The sequence below is a fragment of the Hemiscyllium ocellatum genome, chromosome 8 (genome assembly GCF_020745735.1).
Source record: "Hemiscyllium ocellatum isolate sHemOce1 chromosome 8, sHemOce1.pat.X.cur, whole genome shotgun sequence".
Lineage (NCBI taxonomy): Eukaryota > Metazoa > Chordata > Chondrichthyes > Orectolobiformes > Hemiscylliidae > Hemiscyllium > Hemiscyllium ocellatum.
The window spans coordinates 32,293,254-32,310,760 of record NC_083408.1 but is presented as its reverse complement, the minus strand read 5'-3'; the positions used below and the strand labels follow the sequence as shown (position 1 = coordinate 32,310,760).

At 45.8% G+C, this 17,507-nt stretch overlaps 1 protein-coding gene across 3 annotated transcripts in view; it reads left to right on the top strand.

Annotated features, from left to right (window-relative positions):
- Positions 1–17,507, top strand: part of tyro3 (TYRO3 protein tyrosine kinase) — a 136,271-nt gene that overhangs the window by 19,855 nt on the left and 98,909 nt on the right. For 2 of the 3 annotated variants that reach the window (XM_060828315.1, XM_060828317.1), the window contains exons 2-4: positions 2,669–2,855; positions 5,760–5,860; positions 7,329–7,502. In XM_060828315.1, coding sequence (XP_060684298.1) covers positions 2,669–2,855; positions 5,760–5,860; positions 7,329–7,502 — 462 coding nt within the window. The remainder of the gene's footprint in view (positions 1–2,668; positions 2,856–5,759; positions 5,861–7,328; positions 7,503–17,507) is intronic. The other variant, XM_060828316.1, reaches the window with a different exon arrangement.

Genomic DNA, 17,507 nt, shown 5'->3' with positions numbered 1-17,507 from the left:
TGCCTAGACTGAAATGACTAAACTAGGATTGGTTGACTTGCAGGTTGAGTCTGTAGTTAAGAAAGCAAATGTAATGTTGTCATTCATTTCAAGAGGGTTGGAATGTAAAAGCAGTGAAGTGCTACTGAGTCTTTATAAATCTCTAGTTAGGCTCAGGTTAGAATACTGTGTCCAATTTTGGGCCCCACACCTCAGGAAGGACATACTGGCACTGGAGCATGTCCAGCGGAGATTCACACGGATGATCCCTTGCATGTTAGACCAAACATACGATGAAAGGCTGAGGATCCTGGGATTGTATTCATTAGAGTTTAGAAGGTTGAGGGGAATACTATTAGAAACTTACAAGATAATGCATGCCTTAGAAAGGATGAACGCTGGGAAGTTGTTTCTGTCAGGCGGGGAGACTCGGACCGTGGGCACAGCCTTAGAATTAGAGGGGGTCAATTTAGAATGGAAATGCGGAGACATTTCTTCAGCCAGAGAGTGGTGGGCCTGTGGAATTCATTGCCGCAGAGTGCAGTGGAGGCTGGGATGTTGGGTGTCTTCAAGGTAGAGATTGATAAATTCTTGATCTCGCAAGGAATTAAGGGATTTGGGGGAGCATGCAGGTAAGTGGAGTTGAAATGCCCATCAGCCATGATTGAATGGCGGAATTGATTCAAGGGGCTGAATGGCCTTGCTTTCACTCCTATTTCTTATGGTTTTACGGTCTTATGGTAGTTAACAAGACTTGCTGCATCTCCATGTTAACCCTGTGCAAACCAATCTGCACACTCTCCTCATGCTGTCTAAATTGTTGTTTCCTTCCTAAAACTGTTTTTTTTTCGCATTTCAGTCCTGATGGGTGCAAGGCAAAGAGTTCTTGGCTTCATGTCACTTTTTTTTTAGCAATGCTTGCATTCTGTACTGCTGAGCAATCACTTTGCTAAATGTGTTTTGAACTGTTGGAGACACGATACCACAAATTTCCACTTCAGCTACTACATTAATGAACTTAATTAAAGCACACTCAGCTTTTTAGACTTTCCCTTATTAAACCGTATTATTGATAAACTGTCTCCTGATGCATTGGTCTTTTTCGTGCTGGGATCCTCAAAGTACTGGATATCAGAACACTTTCCCACCAATGGTCATTGGATAACAGTTAGGAATGGGAAATCAGTGTCAATCCTCTTCTCCCATGCCCTATCCCTGCCTCGATCCTAACATAGCTCTGAGATGCTCGGAGCTAGTAAGCTCTAGATCGGCTAGCCCAGCATGAGATGGGCTTTGTAACAGAGCGTTATGGGAACAGAAGGGGGCAGTTCAGCCCTTCAGGACTATTCTATCATTCGAATAGATCGTGACTGATCTCTCGCTGAATTCTCCACCTGTCAGAGGACAGGAAACTCATCGAACAACAAAATTATCAACCTGCCTTATGTTGTCCTCGAAAAGATTCCCTCCCCCTCACCTCTGCTTCTCTCACACATACTCTCAAGAAAAGGCCTCAACGCTTATATTTGGGAAGAGTTTCGGAGTCCTACTTCCTTTTGTGTGAGGAAGTGAGGAAGCCCTTCCTGACTTAGGAATAGGAACAGGAGTAGGCCATTCAGCCCAACGAGCCTGTTCCACCATTGATCTGGGGCCTAACTCCACATGTGGGCCATGTCCCATAATAACAAAAAAAAAGCCTGTTTATTTCAGATTTAACATTAACAGCTGATCCAGCACCTGCTGCCATTTGTGAAAGAGCGTTCCAAACATCTACCTCATTTCTCCTGGAAGCTCTGTCCCTAATTCTCAGCAACTGCTCCCTCCTCTAGAACCTCCAACCAATGGAAATAGTTTATTGTTACCTCCTTCCCTGTTAATACCTTGAAGACTTCACACAGTTCGACCATTAACCTTTGAAATTTGACGGCAACAGGCCTAATTTGTATCATCTCTCTTCATAAATCAGGCCTGACTGATTTAGATTTAATTTTAAGCACCTCTTTCCGTCTGGACCCTACCACAACAGGAAGTCATTATTTTCTCTCTCTCTGTCCAAGCAACTGCTTTGACTCTAATCACGTCAACTCTGTCATTTTTTAACCTTCTCTGTAGAAGGGAGTCCATGTTATACTGGCTAGCTACAACTTTGGCCTCTTTCTTCACAGGACTATGAGGAGATCTAACCCTTAGGACAGCCTGGAGGGGGTCGGGCCGATCTTTGAGAATCCAGTTGTCTATAAACCCTACTATTGATCAAAGAATCACAGACTCCCTACAGTGTGGAAATAGGCCCTTTGGTCCAACAAGTCCATACTGACCCTCTGAAGAGTAACCCACCTAGACCCATTCACTGAACCTATTACCTTACACTTACCCTGACGAATGCGCCTAACCTACACATTCCTGAACACTGTGGGCAATTGAGCATGGACAATTCACCTAACCTGCACACCTTTGGATTGTGGGAGGAAACTGGAGCACCCGCAGGAAACCTACACAGACACAGGGAGAATGTGCAAACTCCACACAGACAGTGGCCCGATTCTGGAACTGAACCCGGGTTCCCTGGTGCTGTGAGGCAGTGGTGCTAACCACTGAGCCACCGTTCTGCCCCATTGATGTTCTTGTTCAGTAGATCCAGCTTGGTGGCCTGGTTTGGCTTATTCCTTGCCTTTTCTTATTTTGCCAGGGTTGGAGTTTGTGCTGAACCCCACCAACCTGACCGTGTCGCTGGGCCTGAACGCTCAGATACGATGTCGGCTGAAGGGGTTCACGGGGCCGCCGTCCATCATCTGGGTGAAGGACGGCGAAGAGCTGCGCAGCGCGGATTTCATAAACATTCACGTCGGCGAGGACGAGTTTCTGAGCAACATCAGGTAAATCCCACAGAAAACCCAGACCAGGATCCCCCCCCCCCGTCACTGGAGTGGGTTAAAGCTCCACTACATGGAGTTGACATGAAGGTGATGGTCCCACTGTACAACCAAGAGGGGGATGGGAAGGAGAGGGGGTTTGGTGTACTGTCAGAGAATCTTGGATGAAATATTAAGTGTGCCCCGTTCATTAATGTAGAAGATCTCATGCTAATATGATAAAGGAGAGAATGCTTCTGCGGTGCTTTCTAATATTTAACTTTCATCCAACCTCGTTAAACCAGGTTCTCACTTATTAACTCATAACTGTCCTAGGAGCTTCCTAAGAGTAAATTAGAGTCATAGAGTCATACAGCACGGAAACTAGACCCTATGGTCCAACCTGTCCAACCATGAGCCAAAACCAAACTAGTCCCACCTGCCTGTGCTTGGCCCTCCAAACCTTTCCTATTCATGTTCTTATCCAGATACCTTTTCAGTGTTGTATCCACATCAACCACTTCCTCTGGGATTTTATTCCACACGCACAACATGCTTTATGTAAAAACGTTGCCCCTCATGTCCTTTCTCCTCTCACCTTAAAAATGTGCCCCGAGTCTTGAACTCCCCTACCCTCGGGAAAGGTCATCTGCCATTCACTTTACCTCTACTCGTTTTGATTTTATAAACTTCTATAAGGTCACCCGCCAACTTCCTATGCTCCAGTCCTGTCCAGCAACTCAAACCCTCCATTCCTGGCAACATAATAGTAAATTGTTGTCTGAACCCTCTCCAGCTTAATAATATCCTTCCTATAAACAAGGTGACTAGAACTGGATACTGTACTCCATTGCAAACTGAGTGCATTGGTTCCTGTATTATATAATAGTGATAAACTTCAAAACTACTTCATTGCCAGGGAAGCACACCTGAGGGTGTGTAAGCTTCTGTAATCAGGGTTATCCAATACACAGCCCTTGGGGTGTTTTGTATCTGGTCCACTGACTTCCAGGTGACTCACTTTACCAGATTGTAAAGCTTGAATTTCTCCCAGGACTTTCCTGACAGGACATTCCGATGTTGATGGTTAAAAGGAGAGTGTGAGTGCAGGGGTTGTATGTGTGCTGCAGGTTAGAATTTGGACAAAGGATTGGTTCTGGAAAATGGCAGCCGTAAAGAAGGATGTGGTGGGGAGGTGGAGGAATGAGGAGAGAGAGAGAGAGAGAGAGAATAAAAGGGAGAGAGAGTTGAAGGAGAGAAGGTGGAGAGAGAGAAAGACAGAGATGGTCAGAGATGGAATGGGACAGAGGAGAAAGAGGTAGGCAGGTGGGACATAGAAGAGAGAGAAGTAAGGACGGAGGGGAAGACATTGGGACAGAGCAGGAAAGTGGGGGCAGAGAGAAAGAGAGAGATGGGGAAAGAGGAAGATAGGAATGAGCAGAGAGAGAGATGAGTGGGACAGAGAAAAGTGGGTGGAGAGAGAGGCTGGGATGAGAGATTGGCGCAAAGGAGAAAGAGGGGCTTGGGAGAGACTGGAGGGGAGTGAGTCAGCATTAGCTCCCTACACATATGATGATCCCACCCTCCCTAATGGATCCAGCAGTCAGCATTCTGCCCCCCTTCCCCCACCCTGCCAATCCCAAGGTCTTATACCTCCCCTGTCACCTCCAGAGCCCCTCAACTAAAGTAACACTGGCCCCATCGATGGAGAAAAGGCAGGAAAATGGCCCCTTGCTAGGAAGATTGGAGAACCCCAGTGGTGCACAAATACAAATCTTTCTTACTGTGCTAATACCCGTCAGAGTTGGACATCAGCTTGTCACTAGAGCTAGAGCTAAGGCCAATGAGTCTGGTTCCGGGGGCTTTGGGAAATCATTGTACTCCAGTGTGGTGGGTCAGTCCATTCTCCCCAGCTGAGGGGTGTTGAGGTCATTGGCCTCATGGAGAAAGTGGATAAAATGAGTGTTCTCCCCCCTTGATTAAAGCGTCCATAGCAACTTACCAATTTGTCAGGGAACCTGTCATTATCAGTGGGGAGAGAAACTGAGTTCACGTTTCGAGTCCCCAGTGACTCCTCTTCACAAATACATTTCTTTATGGTATTTTAAAACCACACTTGATGGAATCCTGAAGTCATGAATCAGCGAAGATTAATGGCACAGTGAGAGGTCACTTGACCCATTGTGTCACTGTCAGCTGATACCCAGCCTGATCCCGGTTGGTCTGTTATTTCCTGGGGATTATGGGACTTCAGGTGCAGATCCGAACACCTTTTCAAATGAGCTGAGGGTTTCTGTCTCTACTCCCCTTTCAGGCCCCCACCACCCACTGAGGGGGAGGGGGCATCATTTTCCCCCTCTTCTGTCTAATCTTTCCCCTGAGCGTTTCAAATCAATGATCGTCTACTCACTGATCTCTCCGCTGGGGGATATTGGCCCTTCTGGATCTCTCAACGCAGGTCCTAAAGCTGCCCTCGAAAGGCGAAACTTTGCTAGTCTTTTAATCCAAGTGGCCTTGGCCGGGTGTGATCTCAAACATTGCCCAGGGCATTTTGACCTCGGCAGGAAGAGAACCAGGTTTGATTCTGGCACCAGCCTTTGCCTGCTATCTGCTGGTTGGCACTAACCACCTGAGTGGCCATGATCCTCAACTGGTCAGGGGGCATGAAGTTCAATTGCTGGCATGACCCTGACCATGAGCTCAGGCCACTGGGTCCGGATTTCTGATTGAACTCTGCCCGGCCTGTGTGGCTCTGTTTCGCAGAGTCAGAATCCCGACAGAAAGGAGAAAAACGCACAAAAAAAAAATCAGATCTTGCGTTGTCTCTTTGAATTTAGTTGATTGTGTTACTTCGATAGTTGAACCAAAAAAAAAGTTTGTTTGCCGTCAGGTTCACGACGCCAAATCTCAGTTTCTCTCTTTCATCAGGCTGGTGGATGTGCAGCAGACAGACATGGGCTGGTATTGGTGTGTGGCGACTGTGGACGGTGTTCATACCAACTCCAAGAAGGCATTTCTGGCTGTGGAAGGTGAGGAAGGAAATACAGATGTTGTCCTGGGCGAGGAGAGGCCGTCAGCGTGTGTCGGGCTTTGTCAGAGCGGATTTGAGATTGGGAGATAGGGGACGGTGCATAGTGGTGTCAGAGTGCTGACTTCATGCATATTGGGCAGATTTCAGCTCGGATAATCATACAAGGCTTAAAAAAAACGGAGAAACAACGAAGATCGCAGTAGGAGGAGGCCACTCGGCCCTTCAAGCCTGCTCAGCCATTCATCATGCAGGTCCTTGGACTCCTCCACCGGCAGAACATAATAACACGACGGCTGGAGGAAGAGCGCCTCATCTTCCGCCTGGGAACCCTCCAACCACAAGGGATGAACTCAGATTTCTCCAGTTTCCTCATTTCCCCTCCCCCCACCTTGTCTCAGTCGGTTCCCTCAACTCAGCACCGCCCTCCTACCCTGCAATCTTCTTCCTGACCTCTCCGCCCCCACCCCACTCCGGCCTATCACCCTCACCTTGACCTCCTTCCACCTATCACATCTCCATCGCCCCTCCCCCAAGTCCCTCCTCCCTATCTTTTATCTTAGCCTGCTTGGCACACTCTCCTCACTCCTGATGAAGGGCTCATGCCCGAAACGTTGAATTTCCTATTCCTTGGATGCTGCCTGACCTGCTGTGCTTTAACCAGCAACACATTTTCAACATTCATCATGATTGTCCAACTCAATAGCCTAATCCTGCTTTCTCCCTATAACCTTTGATCCCGTTTGCCCCAAGTGCTATTTCTCGTTGCCTCTTGAAGACATTCAGTGTTTTGGCATCAACTGCTTCCTGTGGCAATGAATTTCACAGGCCCACCACTCTTTGGATGAAGGAATGTCTCTTCATCTTTGTCCTCAGTGGTTGACCCCAAATCCTCAGACTGTGACCCCTGGTTCTGGGTGCACCCACCATCGGGAACATCCTCCCTGCACCCACCCTGTCTAGTCCTGTTAGAAGTTTATAAGTCTCAATGAGATTCTCCCCCCGCCACTTCATTCGTCTGAACTCCAGCGAAAACAATCCTAACTTAGTCAACCTCCCCTCATACATCAGTGGACAATGTTGTGGGGCTCCCATCTGGGATAATGGTGCTGGGGTCAGGAAACTGGAAATTGCAGGGTTTTTATCGAGAGTAATTGTTGGAGGCGAGTGGTATATGATGCTCACATTTATTGTTTACAGGGAGAGATCAGGGTGTAGCATTTAGACAAATGGTCATTGTATATATCTGAGGTGGTGGACATTACAAGATCAGTATTAAACATCAGTGTGGGTGCATACTAACAATTGTCATTTGGAATAACGATTCTATCTGTTTGAAAGTTGAGTGGTAAATTCAGGACAGGTACCTGCAGACAGTACAGTATCAGTATTATTTCTTGGGAGAGCACCTATATTTAGGATTTAAGTACTTGATCTGTGACAAGTTTTCTTTTTTTATCTCCCATTAGGTCTTCCATACATTACAGTGCAGCCACAGGACACCATTGTGTTTAAAAATACACCCTTCAACTTGACATGTGCTGCTATTGGAAGGCCAGAGCCGACCGAGATTGTGTGGATGATGGGAGAGGTGTTAGTTGAAGGAACAAGAAAAGAATCCCCTTCTGTGCTGACCCTGAAAGGTACGCCTTGTGAGTATCATCTACATTAGAGTCACCTAATGTTAGTTGTTGGTTTTCCTGTTAGTGCTTCCAAGCTCTCCGAACGCTAGGGCCACTGTCTCACTGGGAGTTTGTCTCTGTATCGATAGTGAACAATCTCACTGGGAGTTTGTTAATATGTCGATAGTGAACTGTTAGACTGGGAGTTTGTCACTATTGATAGTGAACTGTCTTATTGGGAATTTGTCTCTGTTTCGGTAGTGAACTGTCTCACTGGGAGTTTGTCTCTGTTTCGATAGTGAACTGTCTCACTGGGAGATTGTCTTTGTATCGATAGTGAACTGTCTCACTGGGAGTTTGTCTCTGTATCAATCGTGAACTGTCTCACTGGGAGTTTGTCTCTGTATCGATAGTGAACTGTCTCACTGGGAGTATGTTAATATGTCGATAGTGAACTGTTAGACTGGGAGTTTGTCACTATCGGTAGTGAACTGTCTCACTGGGAGTTTGTCTCTGGATCAATAGCAAAATGTCTCACTGGGATTTGTCTCTGTATCGATAGTGAACTGTCTCACTGGGAGTTTGTCTCTGGTTCGATATGAACTGTCTCACTGGAATGTTGTCTCTGTATTGATAGTGAACTGTCTCACTGGGAGTTTGTCTCTTTATCGAGAGTGAACTGTCTCACTGGGATTAGATTACTTACAGTGTGGAAACAGGCCCTTCGGCCCAACAAGTCCACACCGACCCGCCGAAGCGCAACCCACCCATACCCCTAACCCAACAGTACGGGCAATTTAGCATGGCCAATTCACCTGACCCGCACATCTTTGGACTGTGGGAGGAAACCGGAGCACCCGGAGGAAACCCACGCTGACACAGGGAGAATGTGCAAACTCCACACAGTCAGTCGCCTGAGGCGGGAATTGTACCCAGGTCCCTGGCGCTGTGAGGCAGCAGTGCTAACCACTGTGCCACCGTGCTGCCCTAATGTTGTCTCTGTATTGATAGTGAACTGTCTCACTGGTAGTTTGTCTCTGTATCGGTAGTGAACGGTCTCACTGAGAGTTTGTTAATATGTCGATAGTGAACTGTCTCCCTGGGAGTTTGTCTCTGTATTGATAGTGAACTGACTCACTGGGAGTTTGTCTCTGTATCGATAGTGAACTGTCTCACTGGGAGTTTGTGTCTGTATCGATAGTGAACTGTCTCACTGGGAGTTTGTTAATATGTCGAAAGTGAACTGTTAGACTGGGAGTTTGTCACTATCAACAGTGAACTGTCTCACTGGGAGTTTGTCTCTGTATCGATCGTGAACTGTCTCACTGGGAGTTTGTCTCTGTATCGACAGTGGACTGTCTCACTGGGAGTTTGTCTCTGTATCGATAGTGAACTGTCTCATTGGTAGTTTGTCCCTGTACCGATAGTGATCAGTCTCACTGGGAGTTTGTCTCTGTATCGATAGTGAACTGTCTCACTGGGAGTTTGTTAATATGTCGATAGTGAACTGTTAGACTGGGGGTTTGTCGCTATCGATCGTGAACTGTCTCAGTGGGAGTTTGTCTCTGTATCGACAGTGGACTGTCTCACTGGGAGTTTGTCTCTGTATCGATAGTGAACTGTCTCATTGGTAGTTTGTCCCTGTACCGATAGTGATCAGTCTCACTGGGAGTTTGTCTCTGTATTGATAGTGAAGTGTCTCATTGGGAGTTTGTCTCTGTATCGATAGTGAACTGTCTCACAGGGAATTTGTCTCTGTATCGATAGTGAACTGTCTCACTGAGAGTTTGTCTCTGTGTCAATAGGGAACTGTTTCACTGGGACTTTGTCTCTGTATCGATCGTGAACAGTCTCACTGGGAGTTTGTCACTATCTCCATAGTGAATTGTCACACTGGGAGTTTGTCTTTGTATCAATAGGGAACTGTCTCACTGGGACTTTGTCTCTGTATCGATATTGAACTGTCTCATTGGTAGTTTGCCCCTGTATCGATAGTGATCAGTCTCACTGGGAGTTTGTCTCTGTATCGATAGTGAACTGTCTCACTGGGAGTTTGTTAATATGTCGATAGTGAACTGTTAGACTGGGGGTTTGTCGCTATCGATAGTGAACTGTCTCACTGGGAGTTTGTCTCTGTTTCCATAAGAACTGTCTCACTGGAATGTTGTCTCTGTATCGATAGTGAACTGTCTCACTGAGAGTTTGTCTCTGTATCGATAGTGAACTGTCTCACAGGGAATTTGTCCCTGTATCGATAGTGAACTGTCTCACTGAGAGTTTGTCTCTGTGTCAATAGGGAACTGTTTCACTGGGACTTTGTCTCTGTATCGATCGTGAACAGTCTCACTGGGAGTTTGTCACTATATCCATAGTGAATTGTCACACTGGGAGTTTGTCTTTGTATCAATAGGGAACTGTCTCACTGGGACTTTGTCTCTGTATCGATAGTGAACAGTCTCACTGGGAGTTTGTCTCTGTATCGATAGGGAACTGTCTCACTGGGAGTTTGTCTCTGTATCGATAGTGAACAGTCTCACTGGGAGTTTGTCTCGGTATCAATAGCAAACTGTCTCACTGGGAGTTTGTCTCTGTATCGATAGTGCACTGTCTCACTGGGAGTTTGTCTCTGTTTCGATATGAACTGTCTCACTGGCTTGTTTGTCTCTGTATCGGTAGTGAACTGTCTCACTGGGAGTTTGTCTCTGTATCGATAGAGAACAGTCTCACTGGGAGTTTGTCACTATATCCCTAGTGAACTGTCACACTGGGAGTTTGTCTTTGTATCAATAGGGAACTGTCTCACTGGGACTATGTCTCTGTATCAATAGTGCACTGTCTCACTGTGAGTCTGTCTCTATATCGATAGTGAACTGTCTCACTGGGAGTTTGTCTCTGTTTCCATAAGAACTGTCTCACTGGAATGTTGTCTCTGTATCGATAGTGAACTGTCTCACTGGGAGTTTGTCTCTGTATCGGTAGTGAACAGCCTCACTGGGAGTTTGTCTCTGTATCGATAGTGAACAGTCTCACTGGGAGTTTGTCTCTGTTTCGATAGTGAACTGTCTCACGGGAATTTGCCTCTGGATTGACAGTTGACTGTCTCACTGGGAGTTTGTCTCTGTTTCGATAGTGAGCAGTCTAATTGGGAGTTTGTCTCTGTATCGATAGTGAACAGTCTCACTGGGAGTTTGTCTCTGTTTCGATATGAACTGTCTCACTGGCTTGTTTGTCTCTGTATCGGTAGTGAACTGTCTCACTGGGAGTTTGTCTCTGTATCGATAGAGAACAGTCTCACTGGGAGTTTGTCACTATATCCCTAGTGAACTGTCACACTGGGAGTTTGTCTTTGTATCAATAGGGAACTGTCTCATTGGGAGTTTGTCTCTGTATCGATAGTGCACTGTCTCACTGGGAGTTTGTCTCTGTTTCCATAAGAACTGTCTCACTGGAATGTTGTCTCTGTATCGATAGTGAACTGTCTCACTGGGAGTTTGTCTCTGTATCGGTAGTGAACAGCCTCACTGGGAGTTTGTCTCTGTATCAATAGGGAACTGTCTCACTGGGAGTTTGTCTCTGTTTCAATAGTGAACTGTCTCACTGGGAGTTTGTCTCTGTAACGATATTGAACTGCCTCACTGGGAGTTTGTCTCTGGATCGACAGTTCACTGTCTCACTGGGAGTTTGTCTCAGTTTCGATAGTGAACTGTCTCACTGGGAGTTTGTCTCTGTATCAATAGGGAACTGTCTCACTGGGAGTTTGTCTCTGTTTCGATAGTGACCTGTCTCACTGGGGGTTTGTCTCTGTATTGATAGTGAACTGTGTCACTGGAAGGTTGTCTCTGTATCGATAGTGAACTGTCTCACTGGGAGTTTGTCTCTGTTTCGATAGTGACCTGTCTCACTGGGGGTTTGTCTCTGTGTTGACAGTGAACTGTGTCACTGGGAGTGTGTCTCTGTATTGATAGTGAACTGTCTCATTGGGAGTTTGTCTCTGTATTGATAGTGAACTTTCTCATTGGGAGTTTGTCTCTGTATTGATAGTGAACTGTCTCACTGGGTGTTTGTCTCTGTAACGATATTGAACTGTCTCACTGGGAGTTTGTCTCTGTATCGATAGTGAACTGTCTCACTGGGAGGTTTTCACTGTATCGATCGTGAACAGTCTCACTGGGAGTTTGTCACTATATCCATACTGAACTGTCACACTGGTAGTTTGTCTTTGTATCAATAAGGAACTGTCTCACTGGGACTTTGTCTCTGTATCGATAGGGAACTGTCTCACTGGGAGTTCGTCTCTGTATCGATAGTGAACTGTCTCACGGGAATTTGTCTCTGTATCAACAGTGGAGTGTCTCACTGAGAGTTTGTCTCTGTATCGGCCGTGAACTGTCTCACTGGGAGTTTGTCTCTGTATCGAGAGTGAACAGTCTCACTGGGAGTTTGTCTCTGTATCGAGAGTGAACAGTCTCAGTGGGAGTTTATCTCTATTGATCGTGAACTGTCCCTCTGGGTGTTTGTCACTATATCGATAGTGAACTGTCTCACTGGAGTTTGTCTCTGTATCAAGAGTGAACTGTCTCACTGGAATGTTGTCTCTGTATCGATAGTGAACTGTCTCACTGGGAGTTTGTCTCTGTATCGGTAGTGAACAGCCTCACTGGGAGTTTGTCTCTGTATCGATAGTGAACAGCCTCACTGGGAGTTTGTCTCTGTATCGATTGTGAACAGTCTCACTGGGAGTTTGTCTCTGTTTCGATAGTGAACTGTCTCACGGGAATTTGCCTCTGGATTGACAGTTGACTGTCTCACTGGGAGTTTGTCTCTGTTTCGATAGTGAGCAGTCTAATTGGGAGTTTGTCTCTGTATCGATAGTGAACAGTCTCACTGGGCGTTTGTCTCTGTATCAATAGGGAACTGTCTCACTGGGAGTTTGTCTCTGTTTCAATACTGAACTGTCTCACTGGGAGTTTGTCTCTGTAACGATATTGAACTGCCTCACTGGGAGTTTGTCTCTGGATCGACAGTTCACTGTCTCACTGTGAGTTTGTCTCTGTTTCGATAGTGAACTGTCTCACTGGGAGTTTGTCTCTGTATCGAGAGTGAACAGTCTCAGTGGGAGTTTGTCTCTATTGATCGTGAACTGTCCCTCTGGGTGTTTGTCACTAAATTGATAGTGAACTGTCTCACTGGGAATTTGTCTCTGTTTCGGTAGTGAACTGTCTCACTGGGAGTTTGTCTCTGGATTGACAGTTGACTGTCTCACTGGGGGTTTGTCTCTGTTTCGATAGTGAGCAATCTAATTGGGAGTTTGTCTCTGTATCGATAGTGAACAGTCTCACTGGGAGTTTGTCTCTGTATCAATAGGGAACTGTCTCACTGGGAGTTTGTCTCTGTATCAATAGTGAACAGTCTCACTGGGAGTTTGTCTCTGTATCAATAGGGAACTGTCTCACTGGGAGTTTGTCTCTGTAACGATATTGAACTGTCTCACTGGGAGTTTGTCTCTGTTTCAATAGTGAGCAGTCTAATTGGGAGTTTGTCTCTGTATCGATAGTGAACAGTCTCACTGGGAGGTTGTCTCTGTATCAATAGGGAACTGTCTCACTGGGAGTTTGTCTCTGTATCGATAGTGAACTGTCTCACTGGGAGTTTGTCTCTGTAACGATATTGAACTGTCTCACTGGGAGTTTGTCTCTGGATTGACAGTTCATTGTCTCACTGGGAGTTTGTCTCTGTTTCGATAGTGACCTGTCTCACTGGGGGTTTGTCTCTGTGTTGACAGTGAACTGTGTCACTGGAAGGTTGTCTCTGTATCGATAGTGAACTGTCTCATTGGGAGTTTGTCTCTGTATCGATAGTGAACTTTCTCATTGGGAGTTTGTCTCTGTATTGATAGTGAACTGCCTCACTGTGTGTTTGTCTCTGTAACGATATTGAACTGTCTCACTGGGAGTTTGTCTCTGTATCGATAGTGAACTGTCTCACTGGGAGGTTTTCACTGTATCGATCGTGAACAGTCTCACTGGGAGTTTGTCACTATATCCATACTGAACTGTCACACTGGTAGTTTGTCTTTGTATCAATAAGGAACTGTCTCACTGGGAGTTCGTCTCTGTATCGATAGTGAACTGTCTCACGGGAATTTGTCTCTGTATCAACAGTGGAGTGTCTCACTGAGAGTTTGTCTCTGTATCGGCCGTGAACTGTCTCACTGGGAGTTTGTCTCTGTATCGATTGTGAACTGTCTCTTTTTCAGTAGTGAACTGTCTCACTGGGAGTTTGTCTCTGTAACGATATTGAACTGTCTCACTGGTAGTTTGTCTCTGTATCGAGAGTGAACAGTCTCAGTGGGAGTTTATCTCTATTGATCGTGAACTGTCCCTCTGGGTGTTTGTCACTATATCGATAGTGAACTGTCTCACTGGAGTTTGTCTCTGTATCAAGAGTGAACTGTCTCACTGGGAGTTTGTCTCTGTATCGATCGTGAACTGCCTCACTGGGAGTTTGTCACTTTATACATAGTGAATTGTCACACTGGGAGTTTGTCTTTGTATCAATAGGGAACTGTCTCACTGGGACTTTGTCTCTGTATCGATAGTGAACAGTCTCACTGGGAGTTTGTCTCTGTATCGATAGGGAACTGTCTCACTGGGAGTTTGTCTCTGTATCGATAGTGAACAGTCTCACTGGGAGTTTGTCTCGGTATCAATAGCAAACTGTCTCACTGGGAGTTTGTCTCTGTATCGATAGTGCACTGTCTCACTGGGAGTTTGTCTCTGTTTCGATATGAACTGTCTCACTGGGAGTTTGTCTCTGTATCGATAGTGAACAGTCTCACTGGGAGTTTGTCTCTGTATCAATAGCAAACTGTCTCACTGGGAGTTTGTCTCTGTATCGATAGTGCACTGTCTCACTGGGAGTTTGTCTCTGTTTCGATATGAACTGTCTCACTGGGAGTTTGTCTCTGTATCGATAGGGAACAGTCTCACTGGGAGTTTGTCACTATATCCCTAGTGAACTGTCACACTGGGAGTTTGTCTTTGTATCAATAGGGAACTGTCTCACTGGGACTATGTCTCTGTATCGATAGTGCACTGTCTCACTGGGAGTCTGTCTCTATATCGATAGTGAACTGTCTCACTGGGAGTTTGTCTCTGTATCGGTAGTGAACAGCCTCACTGGGAGTTTGTCTCTGTATCGATAGTGAACAGCCTCACTGGGAGTTTGTCTCTGTATCGATAGTGAACAGCCTCACTGGGAGTTTGTCTCTGTTTCGATATGAACTGTCTCACTGGCTTGTTTGTCTCTGTATCGGTAGTGAACTGTCTCACTGGGAGTTTGTCTCTGTATCGATAGAGAACAGTCTCACTGGGAGTTTGTCCCTGTATCGATAGTGAACTGTCTCACTGAGAGTTTGTCTCTGTGTCAATAGGGAACTGTTTCACTGGGACTTTGTCTCTGTATCGATCGTGAACAGTCTCACTGGCTTGTTTGTCTCTGTATCGGTAGTGAACTGTCTCACTGGGAGTTTGTCTCTGTATCGATAGAGAACAGTCTCACTGGGAGTTTGTCACTATATCCCTAGTGAACTGTCACACTGGGAGTTTGTCTTTGTATCAATAGGGAACTGTCTCACTGGGACTATGTCTCTGTATCAATAGTGCACTGTCTCACTGTGAGTCTGTCTCTATATCGATAGTGAACTGTCTCACTGGGAGTTTGTCTCTGTTTCCATAAGAACTGTCTCACTGGAATGTTGTCTCTGTATCGATAGTGAACTGTCTCACTGGGAGTTTGTCTCTGTATCGGTAGTGAACAGCCTCACTGGGAGTTTGTCTCTGTATCGATAGTGAACAGTCTCACTGGGAGTTTGTCTCTGTTTCGATAGTGAACTGTCTCACGGGAATTTGCCTCTGGATTGACAGTTGACTGTCTCACTGGGAGTTTGTCTCTGTTTCGATAGTGAGCAGTCTAATTGGGAGTTTGTCTCTGTATCGATAGTGAACAGTCTCACTGGGAGTTTGTCTCTGTTTCGATATGAACTGTCTCACTGGCTTGTTTGTCTCTGTATCGGTAGTGAACTGTCTCACTGGGAGTTTGTCTCTGTATCGATAGAGAACAGTCTCACTGGGAGTTTGTCACTATATCCCTAGTGAACTGTCACACTGGGAGTTTGTCTTTGTATCAATAGGGAACTGTCTCACAGGGACTATGTCTCTGTATCGATAGTGCACTGTCTCACTGGGAGTTTGTCTCTGTTTCCATAAGAACTGTCTCACTGGAATGTTGTCTCTGTATCGATAGTGAACTGTCTCACTGGGAGTTTGTCTCTGTATCGGTAGTGAACAGCCTCACTGGGAGTTTGTCTCTGTATCAATAGGGAACTGTCTCACTGGGAGTTTGTCTCTGTTTCAATAGTGAACTGTCTCACTGGGAGTTTGTCTCTGTAACGATATTGAACTGCCTCACTGGGAGTTTGTCTCTGGATCGACAGTTCACTGTCTCACTGGGAGTTTGTCTCAGTTTCGATAGTGAACTGTCTCACTGGGAGTTTGTCTCTGTATCAATAGGGAACTGTCTCACTGGGAGTTTGTCTCTGTTTCGATAGTGACCTGTCTCACTGGGGGTTTGTCTCTGTATTGATAGTGAACTGTGTCACTGGAAGGTTGTCTCTGTATCGATAGTGAACTGTCTCACTGGGAGTTTGTCTCTGTTTCGATAGTGACCTGTCTCACTGGGGGTTTGTCTCTGTGTTGACAGTGAACTGTGTCACTGGGAGTGTGTCTCTGTATTGATAGTGAACTGTCTCATTGGGAGTTTGTCTCTGTATTGATAGTGAACTTTCTCATTGGGAGTTTGTCTCTGTATTGATAGTGAACTGTCTCACTGGGTGTTTGTCTCTGTAACGATATTGAACTGTCTCACTGGGAGTTTGTCTCTGTATCGATAGTGAACTGTCTCACTGGGAGGTTTTCACTGTATCGATCGTGAACAGTCTCACTGGGAGTTTGTCACTATATCCATACTGAACTGTCACACTGGTAGTTTGTCTTTGTATCAATAAGGAACTGTCTCACTGGGACTTTGTCTCTGTATCGATAGGGAACTGTCTCACTGGGAGTTCGTCTCTGTATCGATAGTGAACTGTCTCACGGGAATTTGTCTCTGTATCAACAGTGGAGTGTCTCACTGAGAGTTTGTCTCTGTATCGGCCGTGAACTGTCTCACTGGGAGTTTGTCTCTGTATCGAGAGTGAACAGTCTCAGTGGGAGTTTATCTCTATTGATCGTGAACTGTCCCTCTGGGTGTTTGTCACTATATCGATAGTGAACTGTCTCACTGGAGTTTGTCTCTGTATCAATAGGGAACTGTCTCACTGGAATGTTGTCTCTGTATCGATAGTGAACTGTCTCACTGAGAGTTTGTCTCTGTATCGATCGTGAACTGTCTCAGTGGGAGTTTGTCTCTGTATCGATTGTGAACTGTCTCTTTTTCAGTAGTGAACTGTCTCACTGGGAGTTTGTCTCTGTAACGATATTGAACTGTCTCACTGGTAGTTTGTCTCTGTATCGAGAGTGAACAGTCTCAGTGGGAGTTTATCTCTATTGATCGTGAACTGTCCCTCTGGGTGTTTGTCACTATATCGATAGTGAACTGTCTCACTGGAGTTTGTCTCTGTATCAAGAGTGAACTGTCTCACTGGGAGTTTGTCTCTGTATCGATCGTGAACTGCCTCACTGGGAGTTTGTCACTTTATACATAGTGAATTGTCACACTGGGAGTTTGTCTTTGTATCAATAGGGAACTGTCTCACTGGGAGTTTGTCTCTGTATCGATAGTGAACAGTCTCACTGGGAGTTTGTCTCTGTATCGATAGGGAACTGTCTCACTGGGAGTTTGTCTCTGTATCGATAGTGAACAGTCTCACTGGGAGTTTGTCTCGGTATCAATAGCAAACTGTCTCACTGGGAGTTTGTCTCTGTATCGATAGTGCACTGTCTCACTGGGAGTTTGTCTCTGTTTCGA